Genomic DNA, 14,601 nt, shown 5'->3' on the forward strand with positions numbered 1-14,601 from the left:
CCACATTCTCTATGTGATGGACGGTACTGTAATAGACACCACTGCCATCACTGCCTGTGCTAAGGTGGCTCCAGAGGGGCGGGGAGCGTCTGTGTGACTGCACCCCACTGACCTGCAGACTTGCCTGGGGTCGAGAAGCAACACTGCCCCCACCCTCCACCCTCTACCCTTTCTTCTCCAGGTACCTGGTCCAAACCAGTGCTAACCTCAAGCCTATGAGGGTAGAAGTCGAAAATGATGTCAGTAAGTAAAAGAGAGCGCTCTATGCCTGTGGGGTGTTCCCAATTAGCTGTGCACGTGTCCTGGGGGTGACTAAAAATACCCCCTGTTCCCTGTTCACCCCACCCCCTTCTCCGCTCTCCCTCATCCTTCATCCCTGATCCCCCTCTCCCTCCTCCCTCACTCCTGCTCCCCCCTTCCCCCTCTCCCTCAGGCTGCCCCTGGGTGCATGCCCCAGAGAACCTACACCTGTTGTCTTCAGGACCAAGTGGATAGGGACTGATTTTGTGTATCGTAGGTTGAGCCTGTGTAAATGTGTACATTTGTGTATTATGAGTTAATGTCACAATGTGAGTGTGTGTATGGGGGAGGGATGTGTGTGTGTGTGTGTGTGTGTGTGTGTGTGTGTGTGTGTGTGTGTGCGTGTGTGTGTGTGTCTGTGTGTGAATGTACATGTGTGCGTGTGCATGGGTGAGCAATGGTCCTCAAAGGTAATGCCGTGTGTGCCTACCGTGGAACATATGTCACAAGAGAGTAATTACAGAGGTGACTTTGGATTGGGCTGTGGTGCCCCTGCCTGGGGAGGTAGGCGAGGTGTGTGTGTGTGTGTGTGTGTGTGTGTGTGTGTGTGTGTGTGTGTGTGTGTGTGTGTGTGTGTGTGTGTGTGTTAGCATGTCATAGGTCTTTCCTGTGTTGTCAGCCAGGCCTGGCTCTGATGTAACTCTGTCACTGTCACCCTCTATAAACACATGACCCACTTCAGCCAGCCAGCTGGAAGGCAACCTGATTCTCTGTGATGTCACACACAGAATAAGACCGGCCATGGCCTCTCTCTCTCTCTCTCCATCTCTCTCTCTCTCTGCCTCCCTTTTCATTCCTGATTTCTATTCATCTTAGTTTCTTTTTTCTCATCGCACACCCCCCTGTCTCTCTCTCTCTCTCTCTCTCTCTCTCTCTCTCTCTCCTCCCTATTGCATTTCTCCTTTCTATTTATCCTCCTCTCTCTCACTGCTTCCCCATCTCTCTCTATTCTCTCTCTCCATCTCTCATCTTCTATTAATATGTCACTGGTTTATAAATGGCCATCCTCATCAGTTCCATGCTGAGTTAGTAACAGCTGAGCAGAGGAGAGGAATTGATGACTGTCGTAACATCCTCTTATTTCCACGTCTCGTATGCGTGATGTGCTTCTCCAAGGGACTTAATCAGTAGTCAATTCAATCAAATTTTCTCAAACCCTGAGTGGCAATTAGAAGGGTATTGTCAGTACAGGCAACAACAATCACATGAATACACACACACACACACACACACACACACACACACACACAATCCTCATTGAATCTAGTGTATCATCATATGAATAACACTCATTTGTGTAACATTTTGGGTCCCCTTTTGATGGCGGCCATCTTGTTTTGTGTTGTTGTGTAATATTTCCTCTGGAAGAGCATCTTCTCCCCTCGCTCTGTGGGGGAGCACAAAGGAGCTGTTGTCATGGCTGCTGGTGGTTGTCATGGCAGCGTCTTGCTCTGTGACTTCACCCCCACAGTCCCAGGTTCTGATCCAAGTGGGTCCGAGAGAATGGGTCAAAAGTGGCTTCATTTACCTGACTTCCCACTCTAGTGACACGTGATTCTGTTCACACCAAACCCTAACAAGATTTGTAGATGTAAGCAGCTCTGGTCTGGGTAACAGTGTCAGCTTGATGACTCTTACTGTCAGAAGTTTTGCCAAAGTGTAATGAATAGAGTCATGTGTAAGGTGGATTCTACAACCGGAACATGATCTGTTGCACTGCTGTCTCTTCACATGTCTCTCATTCTATTGTTAGCACCTTGAAAGGTGACCACTGGATAGATCACTGCGTGTGTGTGTGTGTGTGTGTGTGTGTGCCTGTGTGCATGTGTGTGTGCATTACCACGTTGAACCTTTGATTTATTGATTGACTGGTTGACTCTTCTCTCTCAATGTTTTCTTCTGGAATCCTCTTATGGACTGACATACTGTATACTGTGTTCTCAATATCTGTTGGGTTGCTGGGGGAATGATTGATAGGTTGATCGATCGATCAGGGGATTGATTTCTCTCTTGTCTCTCTTCTTTCTGTGTCTCCAGCATTTCTCTGTGGAATGCCAGTGTCATGATGCTGTCGGTGAGTCACACCCCACGCCCAGGTGACGAGGGAGGGCGTGTCCGGCTCTCAGCCAATCACAGGAGGAGCTTTAGGAGAGTGGCTTCCTGTTCCTGTTCATCAGTACTTCCCCTCAGGACCCTCCCACCTCACTGACATCTTGCCATTCGGTAATTGCGCAACACTCTCAGGGCTCATTCTAGCAAAGTGACGAAATGCTAACCCAGTGACGGAATGCTAACCCGGTGACTAAACGCTAACCCGGTGACTAAACGCTAACCCGGTGACTAAACGCTAACCCGGTGACAAAATGCTAACCCAGACACAGAAATCAGCCATTAATTAAGCAACCCCTCAAACACTAAGCAACTGTTACTGACAAAGTTTCTTGTGAAACCTCCCATTACCACTCTCCTTTGTTCGTTTGTTAAGCAGTGATGACAGAAGGATGTTGGCAAGTCCTTCCCAGCCGTCAGCCCTCTCTTTGAATGAACGCTCACTTTACATGGCCGATAATCATCAATCAACAACCATTGATTAATAATCAATACACCCAGTATGCCGATGTGATTGATTCATTTGATGGATCTTTTCTCTCCAGGTGCTAGTTTCCTGTACCAATCTCTTCCACTTCCTCTTCCGTCTGGAGCCTCGCCACCCTTCCTGTCCGCCTGTCTGGGGATGCTGGTGCCATCTGGGGGCGGTTGCCACGGGGACGGACAGGCTCCGATGGTAGCGGTAGGACGTTGTTGTGGGCACGACGGCCAGATGTTGTGGCAGGTGCCGTGCCGGCAGGAGGGCAGAATTAGACAAGGACGGGCACTGAGGTGAGATCACTGTTACAGGAGGGGCCTATAGGCTCTGGTTGTGTTAATTAGTCAGTGTGTTGCTGTGGGTGTGGGTGTGGGTGTGTGGGCGTGTGTGTGTTTGTGTGTGTGTGAGGGGGTGTGGGTGTGTGTGTGTGTGTGTGTGGGGGGGGGGGGGGTTGTGTGTGTGTGTGTGTGTGGGGGGGGGGGGGTGGGTGGGTGTGTGGGTGTGTGTGTTTGTTCTATTAGCTATGATGTGTTTAGGGGTTAGTGTGTTCATATTTCTGGTTGTTTTGATGCACACAGTCTCTGTCATCAGTGATAACATCGCCATACATTATTGAGTGTGTAGCGTGTGTATATGTACACTAGTTATCATTCCTTTTGGCTCTTTGAATGTGTAATAACTGTGTAATAAGTATGTTATCTCACCTGTGTTTTGTCTCAGGTGTTGTGCGGCTCGGCTTCCTGGTTTACACCGTGTGATGACATCACAGCGGGAACTGTAGGACCTCCTGTTCTTGTACGATATCTTTCTTTCTCTGGCTTCCTGCACTTTCTAGAACTCCTGTTTGCTACTTGACCCCGGCTTGACCCCGGCGTTGCACAAAGTCACTCAGACACTCGTTCTAACCCTTAAAGCAGCCATGCGGCACATTCACGTGGAGCTGGCACGCAAGGAGGCGCCCGTGGAGCTTCCAGCCCAGGAGGGAGACCTTCCTCCGCCTGCGGCCCCAACACAGGGCCTGGACCCTGGGGTGAGACCGGGGGTCCGCAGGCCCTTTGGCCAGGAGGACCTGCGGCTCCAGAAAGTTTACCAGCTCTCCATCTTCTCCCAGCTGGGGGGTTTCTCCGCCTCCACGGACCCCCCTACCGAGGCCCCGCAGCGGCCAGCCAGGTCGGGGGTCAAGAGGGGGCTGGAGGAACCCCAGTTGACTCACAAACGCCCCCACCTGGCGGGGGAGGCTCCTGACAGTGAAGGTCTGGAGGGAGGGGTGCTGTGTGGGCCTGGGCCTGGGCCTGGTGTAGGGGTGGGACCAGGGATGGGACCGGGGATGGGGCAGGGGTCAGTATTTTCCTGTACAGTGGTGGAGCACAGAGACAGTGAGGGGGGCCTCTCACCCAGATCTCCCCCCCTCTCCCCCAGCCACACCCCTGCCCGACGCCCCGCCCAGCACAACCACGATAGGCCCGTCCCGGACGTGTGGGCTCTGCTGTCGCCCAAATCGCCCCCCATGTGCGACCCCCACGGCCAACCCTGTGACCAGGGCTCCTCCTTGGGACCCTTACCCACGGCCGAGCCCTCTCCTGGGGGGGACGCGCCAGCCTGCGCCCTGGGGAGCCCCACAAGGGAGGGCTGCAGCAGCAATGGCACCTTCGCAGGTCAGCCTACCTCCTCCTGCACTGATGGTGGATCGTATGGGGCCCTCGAGGTCCCCAGCCCCAGCCCCCCGGGACCCCTCTCCCCCCTCCCCACTGATCCCCAGGAACCAGGGGAGGCTACAGAGTGGGGGGCCGGGGGGCTTGAGTCCTCTCCACCCGAGCGCAGCGCCACCCCTGCTTCCTCCACCTCCACCTCCAATGGCCTGGCCTCCTCGGAGAAGACCCCCAGCAGCAGTAGCAGTAACGGGCTCCGGACGGGCCCCTGCCCGGTCAAGAAGAAGCTGCTGTCGTCCAGCGACACAGGGGAGTCATGTTCGGAGGACGAGGGCCCCTCCACCTCCAAGAGGAGTCGTCTGGCCCTGCTGGCCCCAGGCCTGGGACTGGCCTCCTGCCGCGGCACCGACGCCAAGGCTGCCCCCTACTGGAACCACCTGCTGCCCTCCGCACGGGACCGCCCCAAGGTGAGCATACACAGGCACACACAAACACACACACACACACACACACGTGCACACACACACACACACACACACACACACACACACACACACACACACACACACACACTGACCTGACGTTATTGTCATTGCGCTTCCATTGAATGAGACTCACACTCAAAGATAACTGGGATATGGGATTAATAGATAGAGATCTAGAGAGACATGAAATGGGATGGAGAGTTCCTGAAAAAGAGATGTAGTGAGAAAAAGAGACTATAGAGTGAGAGGAGCTGAAGGTAAAGAGGAGGATGAAAGCATGAGAGAGGAGAGGAGAGAGGAAAGAGAAGGGAAATGAAGGGATTCCCCCTCATTATTTTCGCTGTGATGGAACGAGCCGGCTCCAGAATAGAGGCTATTGAGGTAGCTCCTATTGTTCCCCCCCACGCGTGTGCACCCGCTGAGGTCGCCCCATCACAGCCCCCTACAAAACCCCACGGCTCTTTCTGGCTCCAGCGCTCAGATATGGCCCATCGGCTTCCAGAAAGACTTTAGGTACTGTAGGGGGGATGGGGGAGCAGGGTTGCCCGTAGTCACAAAGGGGCTTACATGCCTACTTTTTCCATAGGTACACACAGCAAACTGAGCATTTCATACACAGGGGGCTCAGTGTGAGGGGTGAGGGTGAGCAGCACAGAGAGATAGAGTAGGTAGAGACGCAGTAAAAAAGAAGGACAGGTACAGGTAAAGACAAGAGAGGGAGAGAGGGAGAAATAGAGTCCAAGGTGTTTGTACAGAGAGTGGGTGAAGTAAGAGGTGAAGAAGGTGAGAGAAGGAGAGGGAGGTGAGAGAGAAAGAGGGAGGGAGGGAGGGAGAGACATAGAGACAGGTAGGGTATTGTAACATGTCCTCAGTGGTTGAGAGTGAGAGTGATGCTAAGCCTAGCTGACATCGAGCCCCATGCTCTGTAGAGGGGCTGGCTAGTGAAGGGCTAGCTAGCAAAGGGCTGGCTAGTGAAGGGCCAACAACAGAGAGGCTTGCTAGCAAAGAGCTAGCTAGTGAAGGGCCAACAACAGAGAGGATTGCTAGCAAAGGGCTAGCTAGTGAAGGGCCAACAACAGAGAGGCTTGCTAGCAAAGGGCTAGGTAGTGAAGGGCCAACAACAGAGAGGCTTGCTAGCAAAGGTCTAGCTTGTGAAAGGCTAGCTACAGAAGGGGAAGCCAGTAAGTGCTTAGCTAGTGAAAGGTTAGCCAGTGAGTTGTTAGCTAGTGAAAGGCTAGCTACAGAGGGGCGAGCCGGTGTGGGGTTAGGTAGTAAAAGGTTAGCCAGTGAGGGGTTAGTTAGTAAAGGACTAGCTAGTGAGGGGTTAGTTAGTAAAGGATTAGCCAGTGAGGGGTTTGCTAGTGTTGGGTTATTGAGTAAAGGATTATCCAGTGAGGGGTTTGCTAGTGAAAGGTTAGCTAGTAAAGGATTAGCCAGTGAGGGGTTTGCTAGTGAAAGGTTAGTTAGTCAAGGTTTAGCTAGTCAAGGGTTTGCTAGTGAAAGGTTAGCTAGTAAAGGGTTAGCTGATGAGGAGAGGGTACCCTGTACTATGAGCAGTGGCCTGGACATGGGGAATGTTTTTGTGTGTGAGGCAGCGTCCGGGATTCATTGCCCAGTAAGTAGAGATTATACACACACACACACACACACACACACACACACACACACACACACACACACACTGGCCTTCATTACTAGTTCCTGAAATGTGCTATGCATTTTAAGCTTTTTGTGTATTATTATAATTGCACAATTATCCAATTGCATATGTTGTTGGTGTATGGTTTACCATAGCTTTACCACATTTTTAATGTACAGTATCATGCATCACGTTCCATTAGACTGAAATGCCAAGTGAAGATGCATTGTGGTGTACTTTAAATGTTATCTCCTCTCTCTTTTCTCTCTCTCTCCATCCTTACCCTTTCCTCTCCTTCTTCAGAGTGCATCAGACTGCACTAGAGCGGGGAGGAGGCTAAAAAGCGGGATGAGATTGAAAAGGTATGTTCACTCTCAACCATTCAGTTAATATCTGACGACAACAGCTTGCCTTTGTTTCTCATGTTATCCTTTCCCCCTGGTGTGTGTGTGTGTGTGTGTGTGTGTGTGTGTGTGTGCGTGCGTGCGTGTGTGCATGTCTGTGTGTGTGTGTGCACATGTGCATGTCTGTGTGCGTGTGTGTGTGTATCCAGTCGTCAGCTGCGCAGTGGGCGGCGTACAGACACCTGTCGCTCTGCTCGTTCAGGCTGGCCTTCCTCCTCCATCAGCCGTTCACTCCTCGGCAACTTTGAGGTACAACAAACAACAGGAGGTACTCCTGTTTAGGGCCTGTAGCACAGCAGACATACCCACAGGGTGTTCACTAACTTTTTTATACAAAACGTACACAAAATCTTCAAATCCTGACATTGGACATCTTAAAAATGTCATTATTTTTTATTTATGTGATGTTGATTTTGTCAGTACAAAATTATCCTCTGGTATTAAAACCAGACCTAGAATAGTAATGAGCGCAGGGAGAGAGTTTGGACATAAGATGATTCCTTATAGCCAAGAAAATACTTGTGGTGAGCATGAGGCTTCAGTAGACCTTCCTCACCCTTCTTTCTCGCTGTGGTGTGTGTGTGTGTGTGTGTGTGTGTGTGTGTGTGTGTGTGTGTGTGTGTGTGTGTGGGTGTGTGTGTGGGTGTGTGTGGGTGTGTGTGGGTGTGGGTGTGGGCGTGTGTGTTCCAGGAGTCGATCCTGAAGGGTCGTTTCTCCCCGTCGGGTCGTATCGAGGGCTTCACAGCGGAGATTGGGGCCAGCGGCTCCTACTGCCCCCAGCACGCCACTCTGCCTGTGCACGTCACCTACTACGACATCTCCGAGCACAGCGCACCCTCACCCTTCCTGGTTAGTGGACTTGTTGTGTGTGCGTGTGTGTGCGTGTGAAGTTTGTCTTCATTTATTTGCACCAGTGTTGCAGAGAAACTGTATGGAGCCATTCAAGAGATAAACATATTTGTTCTGTTGAAATGTTGAAATGGCTGTTTGGAGGATTTTACTCCTTTTCAGGGATCAGGGAGATGAAGGCATGCGTTTTTGTGACGTCTGTATGTCTACAGTAGTATGTGTCGTGTGAATAGTTAACAGTGTGTTGGTTTCACTGTCTGTGTGTGTTTATGTGTATTATATTATTATATGTTATATAAGTGCGCTCTCTCTATCTCTTTTTTTCTCTCTCTCTTTCTCTCTCTGTTTTAGGGGGTAATTTCCTTGGAGCCTCTTGGAAAGAAAGGATACAGTGTACCCAAAGCAGGGACCATCCAAGTGGTGAGCTCATCCTCTACCCCTCTCTCTCTCTCCCCCTCTCTCCCCATCTCTCTCTCTCTCTCTTCTCTCCAGTTCTCTCATCTCAGTTTTGTTATATTATTTAGCATCCTGATGCATACTTTTCTATACCCTTCCCATAACACTTTGCTATAGCATGAGAGCAAAGTGAAGTGATGGACTTCAATTTGAATACTCTGGAAACTCTTCACTTTTAAAGCTTTCTGTTGCTTTTTGAGGGGGGTTGGTGGGCTTTTCTTTACAGCGTGTTAATGACTTTGGGTTTGAAATCTAGAACTGTTTTATAATATTTGTGTTTATGAATTAACCAATCTGTCCAATCTTCCCCAGACCTTATTCAATCCCAACAAAACTGTGGTGAAGATGTTTCTGGTGACGTACAACTTCGGGGACATGCCTGTCAATCACATGACCTTCCTACGCCACCGTATCTTCCTGGTGCCTGTGGAGGAGGGGCCAGATGGGAAGGGGGAGGGGCCTCGAGAGGGCATACCCCCAGTCACAGACAGGAAGAAGATTCTCTGCTACCTGATACACCTCAGGTACAGTACATCTGATGTTTGGCTGTGTTTTAGGGCCCTGTTTGAATTCATTAGAAATGTATCCTCCCTTCCACCCTTCCTTGAAGAAATCACTGATCTGACGTGACTTGATTGGTGAAAGCAATGCAATGAAAAGCTTTCTTAGACCAATCCACTCATGTTAGATCAGTGATTACTTGAAAGAAGGAGGCATGTATTGGAACAGGGCCTAGATGTCAATAAATACCTGTTTTCTGTGCAGAACTCTATCCATTTATCCGTCCACGCTTCCATTTTTCTGTGACCATTGTAAATTGTATAGTATTTCAATAGCAGGCTTTCTACAGCAGTTACCACTTCAACGTCTGTGGATGATGATGGGCACCCACTGTTAGTTTCAAATATAGTCAAGGCACGGAACAGTCAGTTCTTTGTTGAAGGGTTGCAATTTCAAAGATTTACATCGTCTCAAAGTATGCTTGTGGATCGGAGTCATGGAGCCAAAGCAGTATTGTTTCAGCACAGCCCTAGTTGTTGGACAATAGTATTACAACAGTATTAACTCTTGTTTTTGGCTTTGCTTTGGCTTGACTCTCAGATTCCAGAGCTCCAAATCTGGGAAAATCTACTTGCACAATGATATCCGGCTGCTATTCTCCCGTAAATCCATCGAGGTGGACACAGGGATCCCTTACGAGCTGAAATCTTTCACCGAGGTGCCAAGAAACCCCAAATACTCCCCCCGTGTGTGACCCCCACCCCACAACCCTGTCGCCAACGCAGCCCCCCAGCTCCGGAGAAGAGGACGGGGGCACAGACGGACCGACTGCTCTAAACATGGACAAGAAACTTGAAAAGACTAAACACACAACACACACACACACACACACACACACACACACACACACACACACACACACACACATACGCCACACGCAAACATGCACAAGCATTGGTACATGCACAGGAAACAAGAACAGACTTAAACATGTCTATACGCACAGTACACATGAACACTTCTGGTGAGACTTTGAGTTCAGTGTTAACATGCATGCCTTGTGACTAAACCCAGTTTTCCTCTAGTGCCGTATCACGCTGTCCTTCACTCTGCCTGCAACCCCGCCCCCTTCGCCCCCCCGGTGGACCAATGACAACCCTGCCACCTGAACCAGTCATCCAATAGAAAGCCACGAATGAGCAGCGCACACTGTGAGAGGACTGTAGCTAAGCACAGCCCAACAGGGGGGAGGGGGCACAAATGACAAAATATCAAACCAGCAAACAGGAGAAGAGAGGAGAGGAAAAGCAGGGGAACACTAGTGAATCAAGGACTAAAGATCAATAAAGAGCTTAACGATTGGACGTCAGCCATTTTACACACCCTGCAAACACCCATCCAATTGGCCGCACTCAGGACATATTGTATCAAAGTCTACAGATGATCCAGTACAACACCCCCCTCTTCAAGCATCATGGTACGGACCACTGTGTAGGATGCAGGAGTGAGGGAGCATACCATGTTGTGGGTGGCAGGGGAGTCATCCTTTATACGTAGACAGACTGAGGGACACTGTGTTTTTAGATTAATTCTGTTCAAAACTGTCCAAAATGGGAGCAGAAGAAAAAGCAAGCTGTAGTATTTAATTTATGTTCGCAAATGTCTTAAAAAGCAATATGCTGCACATGTAGAGAGTGTGTTTTCAGCTGGATATGCTCTCTCTGCAGAGGAGGAGAGCAGAGTGAGCATGGGGAGTGTGGAGAGGGGGAATGAGAAAAGGGAGGGATAGAGGGAGGGGAGAAATAAGGGTGGGGTGGGAGGCTGGGGTATTTAATATGGAAAAAAAGTCTATGTATATTTAAAAGATTAAACTCTGCGTCTTGCGAGTAAAACACCTTTGTCTCGATGTGAATGATGTGTAACGTTTAATCATTTCTGCTGATATTGGTGGATCACTTCTGGACACACCACTGGTGTTTTCCCATGTAGAGCTTTACATAAAATACCAGTTTGGTCTTCATGGCAAAATGACTCTGAACAACACCTCTCCAAGGTTGTATCCATACACACTGTTGGTTTAGTACATGGATGGACTAATGGTTTTAATCATGATAAGCATCATCCACCAATGGAGGCTGGTGGAGGTAGAAATCAGAAGACGGGCTTATTGTAATGCCATTCTTCATTCCGTTCCATGCATTACAATGAGCCTGTCCTCCAATTTCTACCTCCACCTGCCTCCACTGTTGTATACATACTGTAGGTTTAGTAGATGGATGTAACAAGAGTTGTTATCATGGTAAGCGTTATACACATACAGTATGCTTCATCTACAGCAGGAGCTCAGCCAATTGTCTGCTAGCACTGAAAAGATGTCTTGCTTAACTGAGTGACTTTTATACAACCAACTAGCAGTGGCATTTGACCAACAAAGGTTAATAATTTTATTTATTTATTTATTTTATAGATGTTGTGGCTCTTGAGACGTTTTTTAATGATAGCAACCTCTTCTGAGACCCCTTAGGAAAGATGAGGTTGATATAGTTGATATATACCATTCTAATTGAAGGGGGTTTATGTCAGTGTCCATTGGCAAGACACAGTGCACCACTTAGTTGATGGCAGGGGAGGCTGCTAGAGGTAGAAATCGGAATGCAATTGCTCATTGTAATCCAATGGAATAGAATGAGGAATGGTATCAACACATTGGATTAGAATGAGCCCGTCCTACGATTTCTACCTCCACCCTTGGTTGATGGTCGACACCAATCTATTGTTGTTCAGAAAGACCTCAGTGCTGCCCTGGAGGTCCTCTACCTAAACCCTCTTATGTATTATAGAAGGGCTCTGAACTGGAGTGTTAAAGTGTTTCTCTAGTAAGGTGTGGTTAATAATGTATACTCTGACTTGTGTGGAGAGGGGATAGGGAGGGGATGGAGGGAGGGGAGGGGAGGAAGAGGAGAGGACGAGAGAATGGTGAGGGGAGGAGGGAGAGGGTGGGTGGGGGTGGTGGGGTGTAGTGGATGTGGGCAGTAGAGGACACCAGTGGTCTGTTAAATTGATTGTGTACCAAACATTTATGGTGTACTACTGCCAGATATGCAGGCCTTGTGAGATCCAAATTACCACTACTGTTGTATACCCATTCAAACACACTCATTCATCAGACATTCAGCTTTATCTCTATAACCTTTCATAGGAACATTTGGAACTTGGACAATAGATAGAACCATAAAACCAGAATTCTAGATGAAGAATGAAGAACCCAACCCAGGGCCAAGTCCAGTTACTGGTCCTGGTCCAGGTCCCCATCACCAGCAGCCAGGATGTCTGGAGGGAGGGGGAGAGGGAGAGAGGGATCTCTGTTACTGGGGGTCAAGGGCTGCTGGAATACTACGTCAGGGGAGGCTGGTGGAGGTAGAAATCGGAGGACTCCAATTTCTACCTCCACCAGCCTCCACTGCTACATGTGGACCTGTAGTCGAGCCAGACAGTGCAAACAGAATAGCTATTAAGGCTGCATGATAAAAATGAGAACATTCAGTATATCATTTGCTGTAGGTTATTCATCTGGTCCTTCCTGAATCTTTCATATAACCACATACCTTACACACAAAGGGCACACTTATAAGTATAACAATGGTATACAGTATGATGTGTTGATGTGGGCAGATGATGATTAGATAGACAGGAAAACAAACAAAGCCATTCTCCATGGCAAAGCCATGATGAATACATAGGTATGTATGATGTGCATGACAGTTATGTGCAGTAGCTAAACCGCTATGCTAACACACCTTGGATCACCACAGCTGGTTGCTGGGAGGGCTTGCTGCTGCTGCTGTGTTTGTGTTTGTGTTTGTGTGCTGTTGTTGTTGTTGTTGTCACACAGCCGGCTGGCACGACGCTCTTATGGCAACAGCAGCAACAGCGAGTCGCTTTCTTTAGACTGGCCAGGCTGAGCGTGCTGTATTTGAAAGAGCCTGGGCTGTCTAGCTCCCCCTTCTGGCGTTGACAGCTACTACAGCACCACAGGTCCCATGCTCCACAGGTCCCATGGTGATCTGCCTGCTGTCGGGTAGAAGTTGGACTATCCCCATGGTCCCAATCTCCCTGGCCTTCTAGCTTTATATGCTTCAGATCACTCAGATATCTGTAGCACAAGAAGGTTGTTATTCTTATGAACCTATTACTATATTATGCAGCAATGAGTATTACTATGTATAACACTTGCGAACCATTTTATTCTAGGCATTTCTCTGTAGGTAATGCTACAGTACATCTGTCTGTGTGTTGCCTTAGACATCAGACAAACAATCTTAAATATGACATTCAATGGGAGAGATTTGAATAACTGAGTTACTACAGTTGATTAGTTATGTACTGGGGTTACAGTATGAGTTTGTACTGTGCTGGACCTTGGGCCAGTTGGGGCACAGAGGATGCGAGCCCAGTTCTTTCTGCAGCCCTGGTGAAAAGGGTTTCCCTCGTCAGGCTCAAAGGGGTCCTTCAGTACAGAGACGGGCACAGAGAGAGGAGAGAGACAGAGGGAAAGGAGAGAGACAGGCAAAGAGGGAGGAGAGAGACAGGTAGAGAGGGGGAGAGACAGGTACAGAGAAAGGAGAGAGACAGGTAGAGAGGGGGAGAGACAGGTACAGAGAAAGGAGAGAGACAGGTAGAGAGGGGGGAGAGACAAGTAGAGAGGGAGGAGAGACAGGCACAGAGAGAGGAGAGAGACAAGTAGAGAGGGGGGAGAGACAGGGACAGAGGGAGAAGACAGACAGGTATAGAGGTTCTCTTTCCATGGAGCAATAATACAAAGGTACACCAAATTATTTTCAGCAATAAAATGTGACGGGACAGTAAATCAGCGTACTAAGATAGCGGACTGCTCTCCTATGGTGATCATCTTTATGTGGTAGGTGATCAGAGCCAGGACAAAGAGCAGCGTAGAAAAGCTGGGCACCATGACAACCACACTGGGGAGATAAGGTGTTAAGGAAGGACACACACACCGGGTGACTTTAACCTGAGCATGCTGTGTGTGTGTGTGTGTGCATATGAGCTACATTGAACAGTATACAAAGGTACGGTAGGCGCGTGTGTGTGTGTGTGTGTGTGTGTGTGTGTGAGAGAGAGAGAGAGAGAGAGAGACAGAGAGAGAGAGAGAGAGAGAGAGAGAGAGGACACGTGCTGATGTTGGGCACACTGAAAGGCTCATATACTTTGTATACTTGTACAGAAACCAAAGGTTTTGTAGGTGTGTGTGTGTGTGTGTGTGTGTGTGTGTGTGTGTGTGTGTGTGTGTGTGTGTGTGTGTGTGTGTGTGTGAGGATACGTGCTGATGTTGGGCACAGTGAAAGGCTCTGAGAGGTTGTGGAGCAGGTAGAGGAGGCAGGAGGAGAGGACCAGCGATAGATGGAGCAGCATCAGCAGCAGGAAGAGCAGGAACACACGGTAGTTATGTCTCCCCACGCAGTTATTCAACCAGCTGCAGTGGTGGTCAAAACGCTGTGGAACACACACACACACACGACAAACACACACGACAAACACACACACACATACACACAAATACATTTAATAACACAAAAGTAAAAGGATTGATCAGGGGCTGTCCTGGTGCTCTCACCTCCACGCAGGTGTTGCAGCGACGGCAGTGGAAGGACACTGGGGGGAGGTAGAGCTCACACTTACTGCACCAGTCCATGTCATATCGCTGACCGTTCAG

At 49.1% G+C, this 14,601-nt stretch overlaps 1 protein-coding gene across 2 annotated transcripts in view; it reads left to right on the forward strand.

The window, feature by feature from the left end:
• Positions 1-10,647, forward strand: part of atosb (atos homolog b) — a 23,468-nt gene extending 12,821 nt beyond the window's left edge. For both annotated transcript variants that reach the window (XM_083673310.1, XM_083673311.1), the window contains exons 2-10: positions 2,338-2,523; positions 2,955-3,180; positions 3,608-5,003; positions 6,964-7,022; positions 7,214-7,313; positions 7,755-7,913; positions 8,265-8,333; positions 8,682-8,893; positions 9,471-10,647. In XM_083673310.1, coding sequence (XP_083529436.1) covers positions 3,807-5,003; positions 6,964-7,022; positions 7,214-7,313; positions 7,755-7,913; positions 8,265-8,333; positions 8,682-8,893; positions 9,471-9,624 — 1,950 coding nt within the window. In that variant the 5' untranslated portion in view covers positions 2,338-2,523; positions 2,955-3,180; positions 3,608-3,806 and the 3' untranslated portion in view covers positions 9,625-10,647. The remainder of the gene's footprint in view (positions 1-2,337; positions 2,524-2,954; positions 3,181-3,607; positions 5,004-6,963; positions 7,023-7,213; positions 7,314-7,754; positions 7,914-8,264; positions 8,334-8,681; positions 8,894-9,470) is intronic.
• Positions 10,648-14,601: the final 3,954 nt, after the last annotated feature.

The sequence above is a fragment of the Argentina silus genome (genome assembly GCF_951799395.1).
Source record: "Argentina silus genome assembly, chromosome: 7".
In the NCBI taxonomy this organism is placed as follows: Eukaryota; Metazoa; Chordata; class Actinopteri; order Argentiniformes; family Argentinidae; genus Argentina; species Argentina silus.